At 46.4% G+C, this 26,695-nt stretch overlaps 1 protein-coding gene across 8 annotated transcripts in view; it reads right to left on the bottom strand.

Moving 5' to 3' along the window:
- The window catches only part of CDC42BPA (CDC42 binding protein kinase alpha), a 275,310-nt gene that overhangs the window by 93,032 nt on the left and 155,583 nt on the right, over positions 1 to 26,695 (bottom strand). For 5 of the 8 annotated variants that reach the window (XM_068232799.1, XM_068232801.1, XM_068232798.1 and 2 more), the window contains exons 7-14: positions 24,318 to 24,359; positions 21,596 to 21,796; positions 20,616 to 20,861; positions 16,626 to 16,705; positions 15,704 to 15,870; positions 13,365 to 13,481; positions 1,980 to 2,113; positions 95 to 337 (exon numbers count right to left, since the gene is read on the bottom strand). In XM_068232799.1, the coding sequence (XP_068088900.1) occupies positions 95 to 337; positions 1,980 to 2,113; positions 13,365 to 13,481; positions 15,704 to 15,870; positions 16,626 to 16,705; positions 20,616 to 20,861; positions 21,596 to 21,796; positions 24,318 to 24,359 (1,230 nt within the window). The remainder of the gene's footprint in view (positions 1 to 94; positions 338 to 1,979; positions 2,114 to 13,364; positions 13,482 to 15,703; positions 15,871 to 16,625; positions 16,706 to 20,615; positions 20,862 to 21,595; positions 21,797 to 24,317; positions 24,360 to 26,695) is intronic. The other 3 variants (XM_068232805.1, XM_068232800.1, XM_068232806.1) reach the window with 1 other exon arrangement.

The following is a 26,695-nucleotide window of genomic DNA, read 5'->3' as shown; positions in this document are numbered from 1 at the left end:
CTGTTTAGTTATGCCAACAAAGCCGCACTCATTTCTTATTAACTGTAATATGCATAGCCGCGGGCAAAGTTTAGAAGTTCCACCAAACGCCAACCTCTTTCTTGGCCCGTTCGGCCCTGCGCAGCTCCTGCCGCAGCCCCTCCACCTTCTGTGCCATACTTTCCATTTCCTCTTCCTTGTCTCGCAGCTGCCGGACAAACTTCTGCTTCTGCGAGCGGAGCTCGGTCAACCTCTCGTTCAGCTCCTTCATCTCCTGCTGGTTCTGCTTCTGTAGGCTTTGCACCTCTTTCAGCTCTTTGGTTTGGGTCTTTAACTTCTCGCTGGACTCCAGAAGATCCTAAACCAACAATAAGTGAGAAGGGTGGAGAAATTTCAGAGAGAACTATACAAGGCAGTGAGTTACAAAATGAACAGATAAAAAGGTTGCAGACTCCACTTGTGGAAACATCTAAGGATCTCTGGTTGTGGACCAAAAGTTGTAGAAAGGATATTTTTTTTATAAACTTCATGTTCGTACTGTGTTGTACCCGTTTTTGGTACACTTTATATGCAGTTCTTCTAAACATATGGACTCTCCCCTTCTATATAGCCATATCTAAAGAGGGCACTTAATAGTGATGGTCATAAATCATTTTCAGCAACCTTCTGATGACCCAAGAGGGGGAGAACAATTACCTCAGGAAGCTAATTGGTTTGTTATTAATAACCACCTACAAGACACTTGCCACTGCCATTCACATTAGAAGCAAACCTATGTCTTGGCAACAGTATAACCCTGTAACTCCCATGAAGGTCTGATTATTTCAGTACTTTTAAATGTCAAAGTGGGCCTCTATACTCTAGTCACAACGGGGGCGAGGCCTGAAGTCCATGGGGCGAGGACATGTGCAAGCTGAGCTCCCGCTCCATAATCCTACAAACCCATACTTGTTTGGTACCAGCACATGCATCATAGCTCCCAACTGTCCCTCTTTGGGAGCCCTGTCCCTCTTTCCTCCTGATGTGTCCCTCTTTCTATGTAAATATATATATATATATATATATATATATATATATATATATATATATATATATATATATATATATATATATATATATATATATATATATATATATTTACTAAAAATGTATGACATTTTTATGGTATGCGTGACTAGGGGATTGCCAGGGGCGTGGCTTCTGTGTCCCTCTTTCTCATTTCAAAAAGTTGGGAGGTTGCATGTCTACCGCTAACATGCGCCGCAACGAGCCCTCGTCCTCCCAGACGGCTGCTGGGGAGCCCACATCACAGAGCCAGGCTAAGAAGGCGACTGCAAAGCATAAAAAGTACCAGCATGAAAACAAAGATGGCAGCACCCTGTCTGATGATGAGGTGCGCAAGACCTCTGCTACACACAAGTACAACTAATATTGGGAAAAGCTCCCTCAATTCTGCATCGGAGCAGAAGAAATTTCACTTATGGGAGGGAAAACAACAACATGTATCACGTGTCTGATAGTGAGATTTAACCTTAAAAAGACTCTGTAACAAAACTTTTAGCCTTATTTCTTCTATCCTATAAGTTCCTATACCTGTTCTAATGTGCTCTGGCATACTGCAGCCTTTTCTAGTTGCACTGTCTCTGTAATAAATCTTATCTTCTTTCCGCTGTCGGCTCTGTCGGGCTCAGGCTGGAATGTGTGGCATGTGCTTGTGATAGGCAGAAGCTTTACACACCCTCTCCAAGCTCTCCTCTCAGCCTATCCCACTCTGGTTAGCAGCCATGTCTTGTTTGTGAACACTGCCTAAAACGGTCAATTACAAGCCAGGATTGCAGCAGGGAGTGGCAGAAACAGCAAAGAGGGGCCCAGGAGACCATAATGAATAGAATGGTATGATTTTTATTGTAAGAATTTTAGAGTACAGATTCTCTAATACTCCTGAAGATTTGCCACTGAACCACAGCTGTACACAATGTTTTCCTGTATGGGGCGCTCACCTTATTTAGCTCCTCCTTCTCCTGCTTCAAGACCTTCACTTGTTTCTCAAAGGCTTTGATTTGTTTTGAGAATTCCTCCACATCCTGCCTGGTGACTCCACTCTTCTCTACCTGCTGGTTCAGCTGTCCGGACCCTGGGAGGCAGGTGATATTATAATTAGTAATATTATTACAGATTTACAAGCCTGAAACATTATTTGCAGAACTTTTACAAAACACCTTGACCAGCACATGTCACTAAAAGCAGCAGAAACAGCCATATTATCACAGGAAGAAAAACACATATATAAAGTAGATAAATAAATACTTGTTCTACTTACATAACACATGTATTGTACTGTCCACGTTTTGATTTCAGTGAATTTTATATAGTAAATAGAGAATTCTGTTCCTGGCATTTGCCATCTTGATTCCCTCTAACTGAAGCCAATCCTGATGTCATTTCCTACCTTACTTTTTTTCTCTCCTACAAACTGCACTGTCGTAGCTAGCTTGCTTTGTAAACATGTGAGCACAGCACACATTTCGATTTCAGCAGCTCACTGAAATGCCCTCAGCCAATCAGTGAGGAGCAGGAAAAAGGAGGGGTGATGTCAAGCTTCCTTCTCGTTGGCAAGAACAAAAATAAAGGGGTTATATTAACCCTTTTTATGTTGTAATTCTAAACAATCAATTTTATTAATAAAGTAATATGTGCCTTATAAGTGTAATTAGCGCTCCCCATTATTCTTTTTGTGTTGCATATTGGGAGTGGGAAAAGGGGATACCCACTTGTAGAGGTAGCAGCTAGTGCAGGCATGTGCAAACTTGGCCCTCCAGCTGTTAAGGAACTACAAGTCCCACAATGCATTGCAGGAGTCTGACAGCCACAGTCATGACTCAAAGGCAAATGCATTGTGGGACTTGTAGTTCCGTAACAGCTGGAGGGCCGAGTTTGCCCATGCCTGAGCTAGTGGCAGCCCATAGGCCTCTCGACACAATATCAATGGCAAAAATAGAGCCAGACTGACCGAGATAAGATTCATTAAAGCAGAAACATTTCTGAATAGATTGGTGTGCTTGCAAATGCAGGGTAAGCAGTGGGTAAATGGAATTTGATTTTGTAGCGGATAATCCCTCTTTAAAGTCCAACAAACCCCAAAATAGAACAAGGCAAATTCAAGGCATAATCAGAAGTGAAAATTAAGTAGGAAAACACTGCAGTGTTTTAGCAGCCAAGACTCCTGCTATCACACTTGTGCCATTCACACATCTCTTAAGCGCTTTGAGTCCTATGGGAGAAAAGTGCTATAGAAATGTTATTGTATTGTATTGTATCTCTGTACTGACTGATGTAGGAGTGTGGCTATTACAGACACTGCCCACACCCCCAGGGAAATCGGTCAGAGAAGGGGAGGGTGGCTTCAGAAAGTGATACAGCATGGGGGAGCAGTAATCCCCTCAAGCAGTTGTTTTATAATCCGTTTACCAACTTCACTAAAATGTTCACACACGTAGTAACAGGCCCAATTTGGCCAAATCACACTGTCACGGGTCCTGCAGCATTTGTGGTGCGATTGCTGCTCAAATGCAAGAGATAAGCGTTTTTGCAGCGACTATGTGGGCAATTTTCTTGTTTTAAAGAGAAACTGCAACCAAGAATTGAACTTTATCCCAATCAGTAGCTGATGCCCCCTTTTACATGAGAAATATAATGCTTTTCACAAACAGACCATCAGGGGGCGCTGTATGACTGATTTTGTGCTGAAACCCCTCCCACAAGAAGCTCTGGGACCGCGGTACTCTGGGCAAACTGACACAATGTAACAATGTTCACAGACAGGAAATAGCTGCTTACAGCTGTCTCTAACAGCCAAAACAGCTAGCAGCAGCTACATCACCTGCCCACAGTAAAAATGTCACCATGTAATACATGTCAGAATGTAAATCGGGGAGAGGAAAGATTTTACAATGAGCAAACACTGACTAAATCATTTATACATAATTATGGTAAAAAATTAAGCACTTTTTAAATTACATTATTTTCACTGGAGTTCCTCTTTAAATAAAGTTTTAACTACCTGCCAGGTCTCCCAATGTCTGCGCCTGCCAGATTCCATTGTGTAGCCCTGCGCCTTGCACAAAAGGTCATTTGGGCTTCTTTTGGAGATAAAGAAACGCTGATGACTTTTTGAGCAAGGGGGCGGGGCTACATGCTTAAGGGCGGCGGACACAGGCTTTGGGACACCCAGGAGGTACCGTAGTTAAAACTTTAACACAAGATACAAAATAATACCCCCACAAGTTGGAAGAGCTGCACAATCTCCGGCAGTAGATTGTAAAGCGCTTCCAATTGCATCACTAATCCTGCCAGAAATTGTTACACAAAATGTGAGGTTTGAATGTGGAATTGGGCTATAAATTGCATAGTGTATGGCCAGCTCCAAGCTTGTTGGCCTGGCTTCAGCCTCTCCTATGAATGTCTTGCAGATTCCTGTACTTCCAGCACTAGCGGCTTGTTATCAGCTGACACACATAACTGGCGGCTAGTCCACTGTTTAGACTGACACATTCCAGACGGGATCTGTAGCTAGCGGAGGAGGAAGGGTGTGCAGGTGTGCCTATTTATATACAGATTACAGCCTGAAATGAGGACCATATGCCTCTTCCATCCAGGGATAACAAAAGCAAAACAATCGTCCCTTTAAGATGGGCCGGAGCTGAACTCTGTCCCAGTTTGTGTTGGGCAGGAAAAGGCAATTCCTTGGAAAAACAAACCAGACTGACGCTCTGAGATGTGGTGGTGCTTATGGCTATTTAGACATCAGGCCTGGTATGTTATGTATGTATGTAACTTGTCACCTGCAAACACGCCTCTCCCTCAACCTCCTTCCTGCAGCCTCTACTACTGGGGGAAGGGGGGGGGGGACGACAAACTTATGAGGCTAAGGGCCACATTGCTGTTCCTGAGAGTGCTAGGGGGCCGAACTAGCGAAACGAAACAATTTTTGCTGATTGCTGTCAGGTACACTATGCCTGTGACATTTATACAAAACTTTTCCACAGGAAATAACCCAAATAGCATGTGCAGTTAGCATAGTGGCAGCGGATAATCAGTGGCTGTTACTGCTGCTGGCACAGTGGTGGCTCCTAATCAGTTGCCGTTAGTACTGCAGGCACAGTGGTGGCTGCTAATCAGTGGCTGTTACTGCTGCTGGCACAGTGGTGGCTGCTAATCAGTGGTTGTTACTGCTGCTGGCACAGTGGTGGCTGCTAATCAGTGGCTGTTACTGCTGCTGGCACAGTGGTGGCTGCTACTCAGTGGCTGTTACTGCTGCTGGCACAGTGACGGCTGCTACTCAGTGGCTGTTACTGCTGCTGGCACAGTGGCGGCTGTTACTGCTGCTGGCACAGTGACGGCTGCTAATCAGTGGCTGTTACTGCTGCTGGCACAGTGACGGCTGCTAATCAGTGGCTGTTACTGCTGCTGGCAAAGTGGCGGCTGCTAATCAGTGGCTGTTACTGCTGCTGGCACAGTGGTGGCTGCTAATCAGTGGATGTTACTGCTGCTGGCACAGTTGCGGCTGCTAATCAGTGGCTGTTACTGCTGCTGGCAAAGTGGCGGCTGTTAATCAGTGGCTGTTACTGCTGCTGGCAAAGTGGTGGCTGCTAATCAGTGGCTGTTACTGCTGCTGGCACAGTGGCGGCTGCTAATCAGTGGCTGCTACTGCTGCTGACACAGTGGCAGCTGCTAATCAGTGGCTGCTACTGCTGCTGGCACAATGGAAGTGGCAATCAGTGGTTGTTACTGCTGTTGGCACAGTGGTGGCTGCTAATCAGTGGCTGTTACTGCTGCTGGCACAGTGGTGGCTGCTTATCAGTGGCTGTTCCTGCTGCTGGCACAGTGGCACCTGCTAATCAGTGGCTGTTACTGCTGCTGGCACAGTGGCGGCTGCTAATCAGTGGCTGTTACTGCTGCTGGCACAGTGGTGGCTACTAATCAGTGGCTGTTACTGCTGCTGGCACAGTGGTGGCTGCTAATCAGTGGCAGTTACTGCTGCTGGAATAGTGGCAGCTGCTAATCAGTGGCCGTTACTGCTGCTGGAATAGTGACGGATGCTAATCAGTGGATGTTACTGCTGCCGGCACAGTGACGGATGCTAATCAGTGGCTGTTACTGCTGCTGGCACAGTGAAGGCTGCTGATCAGTGGCTGTTACTGCTGCTGGCACAGTGGCGGCTGCTAATCAGTGGCTGTTACTGCTGCTGGCATAGTGGCGGCTGCTAATCAGTGGCTGTTACTGCTGCTGGCACCGTGGCGGCTGCTAATCAGTGGCTGTTACTGCTGCTGGCACAGTGGCGACTGCTAATCAGTGGCTGTTACTGCTGCTGGCACAGTGGCGGATGCTAATCAGTGGCCGTTACTGCTGCTGGCACAGTGGCGGATGCTAATCAGTGGCTGTTACTGCTGCTGGCATAGTGGCGGCTGCTAATCAGTGGCTGTTACTGCTGCTGGCACAGTGGCGGCTGCTAATCAGTGGCTGTTACTGCTGCTGGCATAGTGGCGGCTGCTAATCAGTGGCTATTACTGCTGCTGGCATAAAGGTGGCTCCAGCGGGTCGTATGAAATAAACAACTGTAGAGAGCTTTGGGGGCGACTAAGGACGTGCGTCGCAGGACAGTGCCTGCGCAATGCTCACTGACCCTGGCTGACCTAGAAGTAGGTTCGGGTGGCCTTTATAAGATAACGGTGGGGGACAGAGAAGAACGGGGGGTGCATGGGCATCAGGACCATTTGCTGCACGTCTGCTCCCCCAGTTTTCAAAAATTCCTGAAAGCCAAGGTATCCTTTAAAGGACAAATGGATAGAGGAATATGGAGGTTAACATATTTATTTCCATTTAAACAACACCAGTTGCCTGGCAGCCCTGTTGATTCAATTGGCAGCAGTAGTGTCTAAACACCACTAAAACCAAACATGCAGCTAATCTTGTCAGATCTGAAACCCCTAATCTGCTGCATGCTTGTTCAGTATCTAGGGATAAAAGTAATAGAGGCAGAGGATCAGCTGGATAGCCATGCAGCTGGTATTGCTCAAAAGATAATATGGCAGCCTCTATATCCCTCCTGCTTCAGTTGTCCTTTAAAGTGCACCTGAGATGGTACACTGGGATTTATTTCTACTTACCTGGGGCTTCCTCCAGCCCCATGAGCACCATGGTTCCCTCGTTGTCCTCTTTGCCCCCTCCGTTCTGGCAATATGACCCCCGGTTATCCGGTTACCCTCAGCCAGTCGTGGGCCTCTGCGCATGCACAGCTCTGCCACGCGATAAGGGGTGCACACGTCCGAGCCGCGCATGTGCAGAAGAGCGTGGCCGCATGAATTAGCGGGAGGCGTGCTGAGGGGCCAAAGAGGAAGGAAAGGGAGGCAACGGTGCAGTTCATCAGTATGCAAATTTAAGTCATTTGTCATCACTCAGGAAAAATGGCTACTGTAGGATGTACACATTATCTGTGGAGAGGAGGATTGTGGGAAAAAAGGATCCCACTTCTGTGCTATGCTCCTCACAAGCGCTCACTTCCTCCCCAGAGATGCTGCAATGTGCCACACAGGGGCTTGGGCCAGCCTTCTCCTCTAACCAAGGATGATCACATTTTCTGTGGAGAGGAGGATTATGGCAAAAGGGATCCTGATACTGTGCTATGCTCCTCACAAGTCCTCTCTTCCTCTGCAGAGACGCTGTGACAAGCCACACGGGGCCTGGGCCTGCCAGCCTTCTCCTCTAACCAAGGATGCTCACATTATCTGTGGAGAGGAGGATTATGGGAAAAAAAGGGATCCTACTTCCTCCCCATAAATGCTGCAATATGCCACATAGGGGCTTGGGCCTGCCAGTCTGGACGCGTATGAATCAGAGGGAGCAGAACATATCATTACCGCCGTTCTGGAAAGTGCAGGAGTCGGCGGTGGCTGAAATAGGAGGCACTGGAAGCCGGCCTGAGACTCTAATCACTCTCAAATGAGACAAGAAAATAGTGGTAGTGAGGGTTCAGCGCATTCCTCGCCGCTGTGCTATGACAATTATATTTATCAACAGCCGGAATTTCCAGGAACCAGCGCAAGCATTGCAAGTCAGGCCCTGGAAAGTTGCGAAAGCTCTCATAAAGGGGAGCTGAACTCTTGCACAAGACAGAAGGAAAACCGAGAAATGCACCTTGTATGTATTTAGAGAGTTTAGCCTGTCTGATTCCCACTCATCTGTGACTACTCACAAGTTGTAATTTGATACCTCTGCTGTCTGCCACGGTAGATAAGCTCATTTGAAAGCACTGGATGTTACCAATATGTCTGTTTCCATGAAAACAGGAAGTAGAAACACTGCAGATTTATTGCAGGATTTGTATCAGCCGTAACAAAGAAATGTTTATCTTTATCTTTAAAGGTTATTATGATGTTGCTTATCTTTTAGAGCAAACGTGAAGATCTGAATTCGCTTTAAGGTGGAAGTGTGCACAGGAAATCTCCTATATAGATTTCTGACTTTCCAATGATTATTATCACATTTAAAGCAAAGCTGAAGTGAGGATAAACTTAGGAGATAATTCATTGTATGTGTAGTGGCCTTGGTAAATAAAACTTTCCTAGAATAGCTGTGTTCCTGTGCCAATGTCAGAAGCTACTTGGTTACACTGAACAGTAGTCTTTGAGACACCCAAGCTCCTCCCCCATTCCACCATCACCCAAAAGTGGAAGTCCGGGAGGAGCTGGGAGGGGTCACCAGCAAGTCTTATTAACCCACTCACTTCTTACTTACATTGATGCTAAAACATTCAACTCTCTGTGACCAGCACTGCAGTTACGTGCGTGTGTGTGTGTGTGTAAAACCAGCCACATGGGCGATTTGGATCCACGGAGGGGCCAGTGCTATATAAATATATGATAATAATAATATGGTAGGACATTAGACTATGACTACGGCAGAGATTAGATTGCGGGCACCACTGAGGACAGTCAGTGACATGACTATGTACTCCATTAAGTGCTGTGGAAGATGTCAGTGCCATATAAATACATAATAATATGGTCAGACATTAGACAACTATGACTATGGTAGTGATTAGTTTGTAAGCTCCTCTGAGGACAGCCAGTGACATGACAACGTACTTTGTAAAGTGCTGCAGAACATATAATCAGTGCTATATATGTATAATAATGTACAAAACAGTGCTTATTGCCTTACTGCTAATTAATGCAAATTTGCTATCATATTCATTTAAAAAAAAAAAAAAAAAACGCCCACAAGATTCTGAATTAGGCCTCTGATTCTATCCGCTAGCTATTCTCGTCTACTTTCCCCATAAACACAAATCATCCAAGACAAGCGGCCAGAGCCATTCTCTGCAGTTAGAGCTCAAAGTTTTTTGGCACGTTCCGAAATTCCTAAAAATGCTCTCCAGCGTTAGCGAAACAACAAAACTGCATGGCTGGCTCTGCATATATTGGAAACACATGCCTGGAAGGAAGATCGCTTTATAGGCAAAGAAAATACCGTGAGTCACCCAGCAGACATCTCCAACAGCAGCAGAGGCTGCACAGAGGCTGCTGGGAGAGACTTTTCCCATATTAATAGGGCAGCAGCTAAGGCTGCACAGAGGCTGTTGGGAGAGTGTTTCCCATATTAATAGGGCAGCAGCTGAGGCTGCACAGAGACTGCTGAGAGAGACTTTCCCATATTAATAGGGCAGCAGCTGAGGCTGCACAGAGGCTGTTGGGAGAGTTTCCCATATTAATAGGGCAGCAGCTAAGGCTGCACAGAGGCTGTTGGGAGTGTGTTTCCCATATTCATAGGGCAGCAGCTGAGGCTGCACAGAGGCTGTTGGGAGTGTGTTTCCCATATTCATAGGACAGCAGCTGAGGCTGCACAGAGGCTGCTGGGAGTGTGTTTCCCATATTCATAGGGCAGCAGCTGAGGCTGCACAGAGGCTGTTGGGAGAGTGTTTCCCATATTAATAGGGCAGCAGCAGAGGCTGCTGGGAGAGAGTTCCCCATATTAATAGGGCAGCAGCAGAGGCAGCAGTTTCCTCATATTAAAACCAGCAGAGGCTGCTGGGAGTGTTTTCCATATTAATAGGGCAGCAGCCTAGGCAGCACAGAGGCTACTGGGAGAGAGTTTCCCATACTAATAGGGCAGCAGCAAAGGCTGCTGGGAGTGTTTCCCATATTAATAGGGCAGCAGCTGAGGCTGCACAGAGACTGCTGAGAGAGACTTTCCCATATTAATAGGGCAGCAGCTGAGGCTGCACAGAGGCTGTTGGGAGAGTTTCCCATATTAATAGGGCAGCAGCTAAGGCTGCACAGAGGCTGTTGGGAGTGTGTTTCCCATATTCATAGGGCAGCAGCTGAGGCTGCACAGAGGCTGTTGGGAGTGTGTTTCCCATATTCATAGGACAGCAGCTGAGGCTGCACAGAGGCTGCTGGGAGTGTGTTTCCCATATTCATAGGACAGCAGCTGAGGCTGCACAGAGGCTGCTGGGAGTGTGTTTCCCATATTCATAGGGCAGCAGCTGAGGCTGCACAGAGGCTGTTGGGAGAGTGTTTCCCATATTAATAGGGCAGCAGCAGAGGCTGCTGGGAGAGAGTTCCCCATATTAATAGGGCAGCAGCAGAGGCAGCAGTTTCCTCATATTAAAACCAGCAGAGGCTGCTGGGAGTGTTTTCCATATTAATAGGGCAGCAGCCTAGGCAGCACAGAGGCTACTGGGAGAGAGTTTCCCATACTAATAGGGCAGCAGCAAAGGCTGCTGGGAGTGTTTCGCATATTAATAGGGCAGTAGCAGAGGCTGCACAGAGGCTGCTGGGAGTGTTTCCCATATTAATGGGGAGGGCACTGGGGACTGTCCTACTGCAGGAACGGCCTAACCTAAAGCCACACTCTGAGTGCAAATAGTCTTCTAAAGCTGGCCATGCATCTACAGATACTGCAGCCGATCGCCCATCAAATTCGATAATTTTATCAAAACATCGTTCGATGGTCGATTGGTCCCCCAAAAACTTGGTACGACGAGGTCGATCGCGTGCACAGCGGTGACAACATGCAATATCGCGCTGACATCACACTGTGGAAGCCTTGTTGCATTGTGGGAAATAAAACCTTTTTCCAACTTCCAAAAAAGCAAGCAGCATCTCCTTCCAATGTCATCACCTGCCAGCAGTAAAAATGTCACCATGTGATAAATGTCAGAATGTAAATCAGGGAGAGGAAAGATTTTACAATGAGCAAACACTGATTAAATCATTTATACATTATTGTAAAAATGAAGCACATTTGCTCATTACGTTATTTTCACTGGAGTTGCTCTTTAAAATCGACCAGTCCAACGCCCACTGACAAGTCGCATACATTTGCATAACATTGGCATCTACTCTGAATAATTAGCAGAGCGATTAGCCTAACGGAAGAGACAGTGAAGCATTTCCGAGGCCTTGCATGGCGGGGATCTCCTCGCCGAGCGCGTGGAACTGGCAGGCGGCGGAGGAACGCCGCTCAGAGAGGGGGAATCATTCCGCTCGCCGAGTTATAAGGATTGCCAGAGATCTATTTCCAGCGATGGATAAAGAATCGCAGATGTCGGGATACACAAGCCTCGTTACTGTACAGCAACATCTGGAGAGCTCCGCTTCCTCATTCCCTGGAAATGCTGCACTAATCAGAGACAGATAATCAGCGTAACGACCATCCCTACGGCTCTGCGCTGAAACGCCTCTGGCTACAAACGCCCCACCTACCGTATTGATCTGCCTAGTACACACTTCTAATTTTGATTGGCCAGTTATTAGCCAATTTTACCACCTCTATGTGGTAGTAGGGCCAACAAATGTTGAATGCTATGAACAGGTTGTGTAGGTAAGCTCTCATACTACACGGAGGTGGCAAAATTTTCCAACGATTGGCAAATCAAAATTGGATGTGTGTACACACCCTAAAGCCTGGTACACAATTTTAATCAATGTGCAGTCAACTTGCTGCCTTATGACATCACAGGACTGGTTGGGCGGAATTACAACTATTCTGGCAGATTTGAGAATTCACATATATCGCATCTCCTCTGCACGCCCCGCTTTGTTCTTTCTTATTTGGAGCAGCGACTGATTCCTATAAATGTATCGCTCTGTTCCAGCTGAAAGAACGAAACGAGGTCTGCAGCGATTACCCAGAGAGCTGACACACATTCCGCCGCAGCCGCCAACCCAACCGCTTTGTGATCTGCAGCAAAAGCCGTAACCTTTCATAACAGCAAAGCGACGAGCGGCAATGAGAGGAGAATCACAAAGCGGAATTTATTATCACGGAAACATCTCTAGACAGAAGCAGATAAGTTTGTCTGGCCTATGCTGGAGGGGGCAGGGACGCGAGGCGGGGGCTGACAAATCCGAATGCTGCACATTTTGTGGTTTAAGCATTATGTGTTTGGAACTTAACCGAAAAGAAATCTAATCAGGGTCACAGATTAGCCCACATATCAAGTGAGTGTTGTGAGCATGTACAGGAGTATGTACAAGCAAGTATTGGAAGCGGAAGGAGGAACTATCAGGAGCAGAAGAAGGAAGTATCATGGGGCGGAAGAAAGAAGTAGTAGCTGGGGGGGGGGGGGGGGGTTGACGGAGGAAGGAAGTATCGGGGGCAGAAGAAAGAAGTATGGGGGGGGGACTTAAGGAAGTATCTGGGTGCAGAAGGAGGAAGTATCGGGGGGGGGGGGGGGGAAGAAGGAAGTATCGGGACAAAAGGACAAAGTATCGGGGAGAAAGACAAAGTATGGGGTGTGGAAGGACAAATTATGAGGGGCGGAAGGACAAAGTATGGGGGGCAGAAAGACAAAGTATGGGGGGCAGAAGAACAATGTATCGGGGGCAGAAGAAAAAAGTATCGGGAGCGGAAGAAGGAAGTATCGGGAGCAGAAGAAGGAAGTATCGGGAGCAGAAGAAGGAAGTATCGGATGCAGAAGAAGGAAGCATCGAGAGCGAAAGGAGTATCAGGAGGGTGAAGTGGGGCATGGAGTGGTGTGGCAAAAGGAGGAACAAGGTGAGTGAACCCCCAGTGCCACGTCCACCCATGCTCAGTTCCTGTTTCTCCTCATTCGAAACTTGATATCACTTTCGCCCGCTCACCTTTATTAGGTGGCCCAAACGAGTATCCAGCCCCCAAATTACATGCAGTGTTGAATTCATCCAATCAAAATCAGCAGGAAATGAATTAATTGGCTGAATTCCAAGCTGCTTACAAATTGCATTCAATATGCACATCAGCCAGGATTAGTAGAAGCTTATTAGCCATCTGTACAGGTCAATAAGAAAAGGAAATAAAGAGGGGCTATCATATCGTGTATATAGAAGTATGATAATGCAAACCTTGTGTCTTCAGCTTGTCAATCTCCTCTTTCAATGACTTGATCTCCAGGTCCTTATTGCCAGGTATGGGTCCATCCACAGCGGAATACTGGAGCGCCTGTACAGTCTGGGTGGATTCTGAAGAAACACAGCAGGCAAAACAAAATGAACCTTTAGAGTTCCAAATTCATTTTTTTGTGTTTTTTTTCTCTTTAGGCTCCATTCACACCTAAAACCGCAAAAATCCGGCAATTACCGCCGATTAACGCAGAAAAATCACTGGACACTGCAGCGTTTTGGGAGCAATCGCGATTTTCGGTGCTATGTGTGCTAATCGCCGGCAAAACGCTGCATGTCACGCGTTTGCTGTTAACGCTAACCGCAAACGCGGCAGTGTTAACACTGCCATATGCTTACATGGGCTAGGGTTTTTTAAAAACCGCTAGCGTTTTGCACTGAGCGGGAATCCCTTAAACATTTTCTGCTCCGCGTTACATCTCGAGTGAGCAAACTCTGCTATAGTCGCCTCCATTTAATAAGGCTTTCAGATTCGGTTCACATTGTGCTGGCATCTATCACTTAAAGCAAAACCATTCCTGGTCAACGCTCAATTAACTCCTCAATTAGTGATAGATTTGATGGCTTTATCAATCAAATTAAATGCCTTTTCTGTGAATAACCACTAAAAGTGTATGATGCCTTAATTGTCAGCTTTTTCTGACAGTCAAAGTATGCACATCGCTTACAGAACTCTGATGGATGGATTCCAACCCCTGCAGTCCCTATCTTCTGAGGATCATGCACAAGTCCCACCTCTGCAGTCTCTATCTGAGGATCATACACAAGTCCCACCCCTGCAGTCTCTATCTGAGGATCATACACAAGTCCCACCCCTGCAGTCTGAGGATCATACACAAGTCCCACCCCTGCAGTCTCTATCTGAGGATCATGCACAAGTCCCACCCCTGCAGTCTCTGAGGATCATGCACAAGTCCCACCCCTGCAGTCTTTATCTGAGGATCAAACACTATTCCCACCCCTGCAGTCTCGGAGGATGGTACGCTATTTCCACCTCTGCAGTCTGAGGAAAATTTTGTTATTCCCACCCTTGCAGTGTGAGGATTATTTGCTATTCCCACTCCTGCAGTGAGAGGACTATTCACTATTCCCACCCCTGCAGTCTGAGGATTATTCGCTATTCCCACCCCTGCAGTTTGAGGATTATTCGCTATTCCCACCCCTGCGGTGTGAGGATTATTCGCTATTCCCACCCCTGTAGTGTGAGGATTACTTGCTATTCCCACCCCTGTAGTGTGAGGATTACTTGCTATTCCCACCCCTGCAGTGTGAGGATTATTCGCTATTCCCACCCCTGCAGTGTGAGGATTATTCGCTATTCCCACCCCTGCAGTGTGAGGATTACTTGCTATTCCCACCCCTGTAGTGTGAGGATTACTTGCTATTCCCACCCCTGCAGTGTGAGGATTATTCGCTATTCCCACCCCTGCAGTGTGAGGACTATTTGCTATTCCCACCCCTGCAGTGTGAGGATTATTCGCTATTCCCACCCCTGCAGTGTGAGGATTATTCGCTATTCCCACCCCTGCAGTGTGAGGATTACTTGCTATTCCCACCCCTGCAGTGTGAGGATTATTTGCTATTCCCACCCCTGCAGTGTGAGGGTTATTTGCTATTCCCACCCCTGCAGTGTGAGGATTATTTGCTATTCCAACCCCTGCAGTCTGAGGATTATTCGCTATTGACACCCCTGCGGTCTGATAATTTGCTATTCCCACCCATGCTGTCTCTAGAGGATCATACGCTATTCCCACTCCTGCAGTCTCCATCTGGAGAATATTTGCTATTCCCATCCCTGCCATCTCGATCTGAGAATTATTGCTAGTCAGGGCCTGCCCTAGACTTTTTGTCGCCGGAGGCAAAATTAGAAAAAGCGCCGCCCCCCACACCCCCTTACAATACAGTGGGCGGCGTTGCAGGAAGTGACGTCAGTGGAGCGCACGCTGGAACATGGAAAAGGTGAGTGATCCCCGCCCGTTGCCTCTTAAACATAGAGCTGGTACTTCACTTTTTAAAGCTGGAGGGGAGCGCAGATCGGGGGACCCAGGCGAGGGAGGGGGGGTCCGACCCCCCTCCCCACCGCTAGGCCCAATACTCCCTTTCTGCCCTCTACCCCTCCAGCTCGGCGGGCGCCCAACCCCCCCCCCCCCCCCCCCCAAAATGCCGCCTGAGGCAAATGTTTCACCCCGCCTCATAAGCGGGCCGGCCCTGTGGCTAGTCCCACACACCACTGCGGTCTGAGGACCCGGAGCTGAGGATGGGGTTGGAATCTGGCCCTATACCTTGCAGCTTCCTGCTGAGTTCCAGCTTCTCCTGCTCCAGGCGTTTTATCCTCCTCTCGTACGCCTCTGTCGCCAGGCTGTCTTCTAAGCTCCGCTGTACATTGGTGTCCAAGTCCGATCGGCAAGTCTCTGACGCCAGCCGCAGAGAACTCCTGTCTGATAATACACTGAAGAGGCAGAGAAGAGTCACAAACAGCATCTTACAGGAACAAAACACAACAGAAAACACATTTATTCCAGTCCCCTCACTCTTCACAACCACAAAGCTTCATTTTAAGCGGGTTTAAGAACATTTCAGTACAAGTACAAAATAAAAATAGCCTTGATCAACCCTTATTAATGTTATCTTCCACTCACTCTCAAAGGGAAGGAGAGGGAGGAAGGGAGAGGCAGGGAGAAAGAGGGAAGGAGAGAGGGAGAGAGGGAGAGAAAGGGGGGAGGGAAGGAGGGGAAGGAGGGAAAGGAGAGAAAGGGGGGGGGGGCAGGAAGAAAGAGGGAGAAGAGGAAAAAGTGAGAGAGGGAGGGATGGAAAGGCAGAGAGAAGGAGAGTGAGGAAGAGTGGAAAGGGGAACAGGAAGGGGTGAGGTGTGAGGAGAGAGGAAAAAAGGAAGAAAAAAAGAGGGGGGGGATTGGGAAGGGTAAAGGAAAATAGAGGGGGGGGGGGAGAAGAAGAGGGGGGGAGAAGAAGAGGGGGGGGAAGAGAGGGGGGTGAATAGAGAGAAAAGGGGAAGAAATATGAATGGGAAGAGGGAGCTAAAATTTAAAAAAAAGTGTTCCAGGAAAGGGAAGGGGAGAAAAAAAGAAAGGGGAGCGGAGATAGGGAAAGGGGAGTTGGGTAAGGAAATGGCAAGAGAGGGAAGGGAAGAGAGTGGAAATGAAATAGGAATGTGATTATTGCTCTGCAGCTAATCTCGGCTCTTACCAGCTACTTGTGTAAGTAAAGCCAACAAATGGTAGATGGTGCCCAGAAAATCCGGTGTGACTTGGTGGAGGCATCGTCTCCTGTTGGGGCACAACATGCAGCACATTACTAGGGTGCCTGCCATTAACATTACACATACAGAACACACAGGGCTGTGATTGGACGAGACAGCTTCCTCTAAAGCCTGGTCAAACATCCAATTTTGATTGGCCAACAAATGGCCAATTTACTAATCTCCATGTAGTATGAGGGCAAACAGATTGTGAATACTACGAAGAGATTATGTAGGCGAACTCTCATTCTATGTGGAAGTGGTAAAATTGGCCAATGATTAGCCAATCAAATATGAATGAGTATACAAGGCTTAATTCTTCCCAGTCATCTATACAGGCAGACTTTCTATATTCCTCATTGTGAATCGGAAGCGACCAATAAGTGTGAGAGTAACCACCAGGGCTGTAGAGCCGGTACAAAAAAATTGTCTGACTCCAATTCTGACTCATCAGTTTATGAAACCACCAACTCCCACTCCATGTACCCAAAATTGCTCCGACTCCACAGCCCTAGCAGGACTATGGAGTGGGTACAAAAATCATCTGACCCGGACGCCACAGTTTATGAAATCTCCGACTCCAGGTACCCAAAAATTGCTCCAACTCCCCAACTTTGGCTCCACAGCCTTGGTAATCACAGTCATGAAATGTTGGTCGCACACACAAAAAGCCAGGCGTGGTTATATGCCGTTGGAGCAAGAGCGTGTAAGCTTGGCGACCTCCTGCCCGCACATTCGTACCAGCAAGTAATGGCAGTGTAAACCGCGGGATGCCGCGGATACAAGCCGGATGGGACTTTAATGTGATGAGGGGTTGAGCTAAGAAGAGGTGGTGAGTGCTGCTAAACAACGTCAAATATTGCGGACATTTGCACAAAGTTCACTGTGATGGTATAGCGAACGTGATTTTGCCTACGGAAGCTGTGATGAGAGACAGTTCATTTACAGGTTGAAGTTGCCTCAGTATACACTGCATAACTGTGATTCCTTCACAATGCTGTTTATTAGAGGATATGTCATCTTATGAGGAACTGTGATTATACCAGTCACGCTGTTCAACTAAATACCTCAGGATCTTGGCCAAGGACAGTGATAGCGTGTGTGCGCTGAGTGGATGTGAGGAGCACTCCAATTCAAACAGGCATTGCTTTTAGGGGGGAGAGAGTAAGGCATGGGGTTTTTTTCATGTGTTTTGATACTAACAATAAATAGATATGCATTGTGAGAAATTGGTTCCCTGTTTCTAGTTCTCGCGCACACAACCAGTTATCAGCTGATTGTTTCTTTTGTGAGAGAACCTTCATTGTGATGACAGAAGATCATTCCCAGCGGATAGGAAGATATTGCACAGTTTCGGCAGACTGTAGTGTATGTGGGTTAATCAGCATAGCAGGCCGGCTGTAGGCGTTTGCCGACCTTCTGCAGACGAGGGATGGCCAATGCGACGTCCGTATTTCCAGAGAGGATGGTCCCGGTTCACACTAGCATACAAAACATTCCACTTAGGGGAATAAGGCGAAACAGATCCTATGCAAAGTAATAGGATCTGTTCACATCAGTCCATTGGTAACTGGTCCGTTCATTCTGACAATTTCTCTACATCGACCAGGCTAGGCAGAAGCTAACGGACTCAATAGTAGCCTATAAGAACACTGTGGCCATCCTCATTAGGCTGGTTGCTGCGTACGTTAAAGAGGAACTCCAGTGAAAATAATGTAATAAAAAAAGTGCTTCATTTTTACAATAATTATGTATAAATGATTTAGTCAGTGTTTTCCCATTGTAAAATCTTATAAATCCCTGATTTACATTCTGACATTTATTACATGGTGACATTTTTACTGTTGGCAGGTGATGTAGCTGCTGCATGCTTTTTTGGCAGTTGGAAACCGCTGTAAACAGCCATTTCCCACAATGCAGCAAGGTTCACAGACAGGAAACTGCCAAGAGTACGTACTCAGAATTTCTTTGTGGGGGAGGTTTTACCACAATATCAGCCATACAGCGCCCCCTGATGGTCTGTTTGTGAAAAGGAATAGATTTCTCATGTAAAAGGGGGTATCAGCTACTGATTGGGATAAAGTTCAATTCTTGGTCGGAGTTTCTCTTAAAATTTTTGCTCAACTGCCGCCATCACATTTGGGTTCTCTGACACAACTGCTCACTGCAGAAGTGATGGTATACAGATTCGCGTCCCACAAGAAGCATCAGGCTCCCATTAGATTCATTGCAACAGACCAATGAGAATCCTCCCTGGTTTGAAGAAGGGTTCCCATTGGTCTGTTGCAATCTAGTGGGGAGCCTAAAGGCTTCTGCTGGGACGCCAATGCGTATATTCTGGCAATTCTCCCATGCAGTGGACCAGAGTGGCTATAGCAGCAGCAGCAAAGTAACGCGAATGTGACGGCATCAGGTATAAGGACTGGGTGGCAATGCACAGCAAAAACAACAGATGAAAAATTGATGCCAACGCAACAAACTGATCTATTTGAAACTGAAAACATATATGTTTTTACAAGATCAGTTTTTCACCCCTCAGTGTAAACTGGGCCCAAGACAGAAGGGCTTCCCTATTGATCTCCCCTCCACAGGAAAGAATGGCCCGGTTCTGTTCAGTCCTCCCCACTCCATAAGAAAAAATGGTCTGGTCCTCCTCACACTTCACCACTCCAGTGAACAAAATTGTCTGCTTCTCCTTGCCCCTCCCAGCTTCATTGGATAAAATGGTGTGCGCTGTTTTCCCCTCACCATTGGACAAAATGGTCTGCTTCTCCTTATCTCTCCCCACACTGGTTTGCGAGACAAAAGTCACAAGAGATTCACTATATGAATCGCTCAAACATGGCTGTGTCTGCAGACAGTCTTTGCCTTTTGTAGTGTCCACACAAACAAACCGTTGCACAAACCGTCGCTCAACACGTGTCTGTACCGACATTTGTATGCTGTGTGTATGGGCCTTAAGAGCTGGTCCACACTAGGTCCGGAAACGTATCCGTGGCTGCGTTTTTCAAACCTGATGAAAAACGGAGTCCCGGATACTAATGTTTAAAATAGCAGCCAGCCTCACCCAAGTAAAAAACGGATCCGTCTGCGTTTGCGGGGATCCGTTTTCAAACCCTGAACGGAAGGTCCGGACCTGCTGCATTTTCACGCAACGGATCAGGACCACGGATACATGCAGGGGTAGTGAAAGCAATGAGAAAACGCATCTCCAGCTCCACAGGCAAAAAACGGATGTGAAAACGGATAGCCTGAGCTTTATGATTGGCCCAAAAAATCCTCCCACTCCTTCCTAATGATGGAGACGTTTTCTGTCAGGGAAAAACCTGAACGGAAACTGATACAAAACTGATGCACTTTCATCAGTTTGCAGTACGGTGGGTACTTCCCCTGATCCGGACTGCAGTGTCCGTCCTGCAACCGGGTCTAGTGTGGACCCAGCCTAAGACCAGAGGAAATGGAGTAAAAAAACAAAACATAAGAAAAACAGGCAGTGATTCTGCACTACAAGAACACAGACAGTAGTAAAAAGCAACACAGGTTTCAAGGTGGCTATACATCTAGAGATTTTGCAGCCTGATCACTAGACTGATTTTTGATACATTTCATTCTGAAATCTATTGAAAATCAGTCTACAGTGTATGTGCAGGCAACAGATCTGTCTCTCCGATCAGAGAGGTCGATCTGCCCATACATCAATTCAAACCTTGGTGGGACTTGACTGGTCCTTTTTCAAGCTCCATTTATTTGCATGCAAATTGACATAATCCTGTATGAAATTGGAAACATTTGCATCTTATTGATCATCCCTACCTTTAACCATTTCACCTCTAAAAAAAAAAAAAAAAAAAAAAAAAAAAAAAAAAAAAAAAAAGCCACATTTTCCACATTTCACGAAAAAGAAATGTGCAGCGCTTCGGAGGCTGATGAGCACTTACGCAGTTTTTCAGGCAGTCGTCGTCCACGTCAAAGTTGGACGTGTCGGTGGGGCTGCTGACCTCGGGGATATAAGGTGCTTCACAGTTGCGAATGTTTTCCCATTGGATGCCAGCAAAGAACGGGTGATTCTTGAAGTCCTCGATCCCGTTCTGACCCAGACGATGCTCTCGGCTGCAGATGAGCCTCTTCATCAGGTCCTTGGCGTTTTCCGAGACTTCCGAGTGCGGCGGGAACTGGAAACGCTCCTGGAGGAGGGGGAGGAATGCTAGAATCATACCAGCTCACAACATACCCAGATAGAAGTCTGTATCTCAAGCCAATAGCTTCTTCATTTTGTACAGAATGTGGGAGGTTTAAAAAAATGATAAGATGGGGTGAAAAATTAATACAAAACGACAGATCAATAAATTATTGATATTCAACGTCCCTAATGACATTACACTGTACATACTGGGAGGTAGCAGAGACCAGCACATACTGCAGCTAACTAGTTTACCATCAGTTTAGGCACAGAGTAACAACTTATACTGTACATATACTTGAGGTAGCGGGGATCAGAAAATACTGTAGCTTGTTTACTATCACTACAAACACAGAGTAACAGCTTATACTGTACATACCGGGGGTAGCAGAGATCATCACATACTGTAGCTAGTTTACAATCAGTACAGGCAAAGAGTACTAGCTTATACTGTACATATTGGAGGTAGCAGAGGTCAGCACACACTGCAGCTAGTTTACTGTCAGTACTGTATATACTGGAGGTGACAAGCCAGTTGACATAGCAAACAACAACACCTGCTTGTCCACAGTGCTCTGGGGTAGAAGATTGCAAAACTAAATAGCCCAGGAGGGGTGGAGCCACATACTGTACAGATATACAACAATACATAGACATAGGAACTGTTTCAAATGCTGAAACCTGGAAGTTGAATGTAAAATCCGGTATCCTGAATAATGTATTGTCCAACAAACTCACTTTATGGTTCATGATCTTCCCGTAGGTCTCCACCAAGGACTCGGCATAGAATGGGGTCTCTCCGTACAGCATCTCGTACATGCAGACCCCCAGAGACCACCAGTCACACTCCGGACCGTACTTGCCCTTCCCGTCCTCCATCGCTTGCAGGATTTCTGGAGAGATGTAATCTGGTGTTCCAACCGCCACCGAGGACTGGACCTAGAGAGAGAAGAGTCATCAATACGCTGAACCATTCCCACCCCATGCATGGTCATCGGTGGGCCGGCTGACCAGGCTTTGCCCCATTTGTGTAGCACTTCTGAACGGGGCGCATTTCTCAAGCACAAACAAGGCACAACATTCGTGCAAAAGCCACCGACCAATCCGGCCAGAGCAATCGGCTGTGAGCCTTCCAGTGACCTAAGTGCGCAAAGGCAGCGGCGGTGGAGCCAAACCGGGTGCAAATCATTCACCATGCGCCATCTGCTCTGACGGGACATCCCAAAATCAACTGTACAGGTGTGCTTAATATAGTTGGCAAAATCATCCTCACATTGGCCTCCTCTCATGAACACAACTACATTCCACTGAAGTGTATGTTCTGCCAAATGAGTGAGACTCTGCTGCTGTCAGTGCAGCCAAAATTAAATTCTATAGTCTTATTAACATCAAACTTTATTAAGGAGATCATCCTATTATTGATGCAAACATGCTGCAGTCTCCCATGGAATGTCCTCTGACAGCTCTAGATTTCCCTAAAGCAGTGATGGCTAACCTTGGCACTCCAGCTGTGGTGGAACTACAAGTCCCATGAGGCATTGCGATACTCTGACAGCTCTAAGCATATCTCGGGGAGGCAAAGGCATGATGGGATTTGTAGTTTTGTCACAGAGGGAGGGCCAAGGTTAGCCATCACTGCACTAAAGGATACCTGAAGTGTGAGGTATATGGGGAGGCTGCCATATTGATTTCCGGTTGCCTGGCTGTCCTGCTGACCTCTTTGGCTGCAGTAGTGCCTGAATCACACACCTGAAACAAGCATGCTGGTAATCTAGTCAGAAACCTCTGATCTGCGTGCTTGTTCAGGGTCTATGGCCAAGGATCAGCAGGACTACCAGGCAATCTGCATCTGTTTAAAAGGAAATAAACATGTCAGCTTCTACATCCCTCTCCGTTCAGTCTGCTCACTATTAATACTATCCTGATTGTACCATCTTACCACATCGATGTAATGCCTGGTACACACCATGCAATTTTGAGTCAAATTGATTTCCGACACTCCGGATCTGATTTCCGAACTTTTTTCTGATTGATTTTACAGTCACTTCTATTCAGAATCCATCTAAAAAAGGTTCGGAAATCTCTGTGGTGAGAGGGAGGCGGGGCCAGGCGCTGGAAATCAGGTGATGTGGGGTCTTCGGGACGTCTTTGCGGGACAAGACAGCGCGGGCACATAAAACTTTTTTTTTTTTTTTTATTTACAGCAAGGCTGCAGGATTTTGTTAATCAGTCTAGAGGACCGCTTTAAAGAGACTAAAGCCTCAAAAAAGTTTTTATTTCCTATTCCTCTTAGGAATTAATGTCATACCTGAAACGTCGCATCCCCACGGCTAAACGCTCACTTAATCCCCCCGAAACCCCGGGGCACAAATCCATGACTTTCAAAGTCGTGAATTTTGCTGCCCGGGGTAGGCATAGCTTTGTGCTGTGGCTTTGCCTCTACTCACATCAATCTGCGCGGATCTCCGCTTCTCCCCCGCCTCTCTCAGTCTTCTTACACAGAGAAGGACGGGGGAGAGGTGGCCATCAGCGCAGATTGACGAGAATGGAGGCAGAGTTACTGCACAAAGCTATGCCTACCCCGGGCAGCAAAATCCACGACTTTGAAAGTCGTGGTTTTGTGCCCCGGGATTTCGGGGGATTAAGTGAGCGTTTAGCCGTGGGGATGCGGCGTTTCAGGTATGACATTAAGAGGAACTTCAGCCTAAACAAACATACTGTCATTAAGTTACATTAGTTATGTTAATTAAAATAGATAGGTAATATAATCTCTTACCCACCCTTTTTTTAAAAGAACTGGCAAATGTTTGTGATTTCATGATGGCAGCCATCTTTTTGGTTGAAAGGAGGTGACAGGGAGCATGAGACACAGTTCCAACTGTCCTGTGTCCTGAGCACCTCTCCCAGTTGCTAGGCAACGTGAACAGCAACATAGGAAATCCCATCATGCTCTGCACAGCAGTAGGGAAAAAAGCCCAGGCTTTTTTTCTTTGATGGGTGGAGCTTAGCTAAAAATGCAGCTAAAAAATGATGCTTTGGTAAGAAAAACAAAGTTAAAGAAACACCAAGCCTTTTCAGTTCTGCTGAGTAGATTTTTTTAGTCCGGAAGTTCACATTAAGAGGGATAGGAAATAAAAACGGAGTGTTTTTTGAGGCTTCAGTCTCTTTAAGATGCTGTCAGACCATAAGGCAACACCAAAGCAACACAGGTGTACAGAGGTGTTTATGTACAGACTGCTGGTAATAAGGAAGTGTAAGTAACCAATAGGAAGCCAGAGGAGGAAGGTCAGGGGAGGGGCCTCTGCTGTAGTATCAGAGCAAGCATTGTGTCCCTACATGTCTCCTCACGCAGAGTGCTCACCAATGGAGAACTGTCACCACTCTAAGCCTTGTACATAATAAGCACATCAAACGCAAGAAAAAGAACAAGCACAAACCAAGGCAGGTGAATTATACTAACATCTTTATTTATGGGAACGGGAGGAATATCCACAAGTTCCTCCTAGCAAAGTAGAATAAATAGTGATTAACTGAAAGAAATTAAAGGATTATCGATAATGTTTCATTTCAGTCTCTTTCATCCATCAGGGCATGGCTTCCTCTCATCAACGGCCAGAGCCCCTCCCCCATTGTCTCTCTGCCTAAAGTGTACCTCCGCTCACATGGAGAGGACAGCACTGAATTCTAGGTGTTCAGCCTAAACCTGGTGTTTGTATAAATTATTTACATTACATCTGGAAGCTTTAATGTACCAATTGCTGTATGAGCACCCTCTCACCCCATGGCTGACTCATTTGTGATCCTGCAGGCTTTGAGTCAGTGAACTTGCAATCTAATCCTACCAAAATACTAATTTAATGTCCTACCGCATTAATATTATATATTTTTATAGCACTGACATCTTCTGCATCACTTTACAGAGTACATAGTTATGCCACTAACTGTCCCTCAGAGGAGCTCACAATCTAATACCTACCATAGTCATAGTCTAATGTCCTACTATATTATTATGTATTTATACAACACTGACATCTGCAACACATTACAGAGTACATAGTTATGTCACTGACTGTCCTCAGAGGAGCTCACAATGTAATCCTACCATAGTCATTGTCTAATTATTATGTCTTTTATACAGCACAGATATCTTCTGCAGCACTTTAAGTTGGCCATACACCTGTCAATCTACCCCAGATTGACCATCAGATAGATCCCTCTCTGACTGAATCTGATGAGAGAGGGATCTATTGCCTGCCCAGACACTGCACACAGATTTCCAATAGATCTCAGCAAGGACCCAATTGCGTGAGTGTCTATTGGAAATCATCTTATCGCAAGTGTGTGTGAGACGGAGATTCTCCAGAATGCCCAATTTCAGGAGGAAATTGATCAAAACCCTCGATGAGGTAGCCATGTAGCGGCAACGATATCTGCCAGATTCGATCATTATGATCGATTTAGCCAGATATCAATGCTGAAGATCAAGTAATGTATGGGCACCCTTAAAGTGAACCAGAGACGAAGCACCCTCATATATTTTACAATATATATCAGTGGGAACATTAGAGAAATCACCTACCCTGCTCTCTGTTTCTTCCTCACTGCTCCGCCTGCTTGTTAGCAGCCCTGATAAAATCCCCTACTGAGAATTCAATCTGGCTTTGCTCAGGAATCATTATAGTTGAGTCATAGCACAGCCAGAAGGGGGCAGGCTTGGGCTTGAAAAGACATCACAGAAGACAGACTCCGCTATAATGATTCCTGAGCAAAGCCAGACTGAATGCTTAGTTGGGGATTTTATCAGGGCTGATGGAAGCAAGCTGCGCAGTGAAAGACGAAACAGAGAGCAGGGTAGGTGTTTTCTCTAATGTTCCCACTAATATATATAGTAAAATACATGAGGGTGCTTCATCTCTGGTTCACTTTAAACATATGGTTTTGACACACTCTAATCAGGTCTGAAAGATTATAGACAATTTATCGACAAAGTGTGATTGGACATGTTGGAAAATCTAACAAAGTTTGCAGATTTATTTTAGAAGAATTCTATCAAGATCTAGTTTTGATTCTGATGCAGGAATCAATCTCTATCTGATCTATGGCCATTCTGATCAGGGATTGATCGATCAGTGTGGTATAACAGGCCGTTGTTGCCCCTTGTGTGAAGAACTGTGATTTTAGGATTTACGTACTTTGAAGATTAATGTTATATGTTCATGTTCCACAGCATACATACAGCATATACCGTATCTATAATCAACGGTGTTGTAGACAAAAAATAAATAAAAATAAATCAGATTTATAAAAAAACAACCTCAAAATTGCACCAAAACGCATCTGCTTCTTCAGGAGTGTCCTGAACGCGCTTTAGTCCTCTATCAATGTTTACAAAGACCTGTTGTGTTAATTACACTGAGGATTTATCAAAGACCGGTAATGAGGAGTAAAGAGAATTATTTAGACTAGAGAATTATTTAAGGTAGCCATACACTGGTCGATTTGCCATCAGATTCGACCAACAGATAGATCCCTCTCTGATCGAATCTGATCAGAGAGGGATCGTATGGCTACCTTTACTGCAAACAGATTGTGAACCGATTTCAGCCTGAAACCGTTCATAATCTGTTGTGGTGGTGCTGCCGTCGCCCCCCCCCCCCCTCCCCCCCCGCCGCATACATTTCCTGCTCCGCCGGCGCGACTGCCCCCGGTCACCGCTGCTCCGTCTCCGCGTCCGGCATGCTTTACTTCTTCCTGCCCGGCAGGAAGTTTAAACAGTAGAGCGCCCTCTACTGTTTAAACTTCCTGCCGGGCAGTAGGAAGTGAAGCATGCCAGATCCG

Source organism: Hyperolius riggenbachi, chromosome 4 (genome assembly GCF_040937935.1).
Source record: "Hyperolius riggenbachi isolate aHypRig1 chromosome 4, aHypRig1.pri, whole genome shotgun sequence".
Taxonomy (NCBI): domain Eukaryota; kingdom Metazoa; phylum Chordata; class Amphibia; order Anura; family Hyperoliidae; genus Hyperolius; species Hyperolius riggenbachi.
Note: the sequence above shows the minus strand (reverse complement) of the source record. Positions and strands in the feature narration are given on the sequence as shown.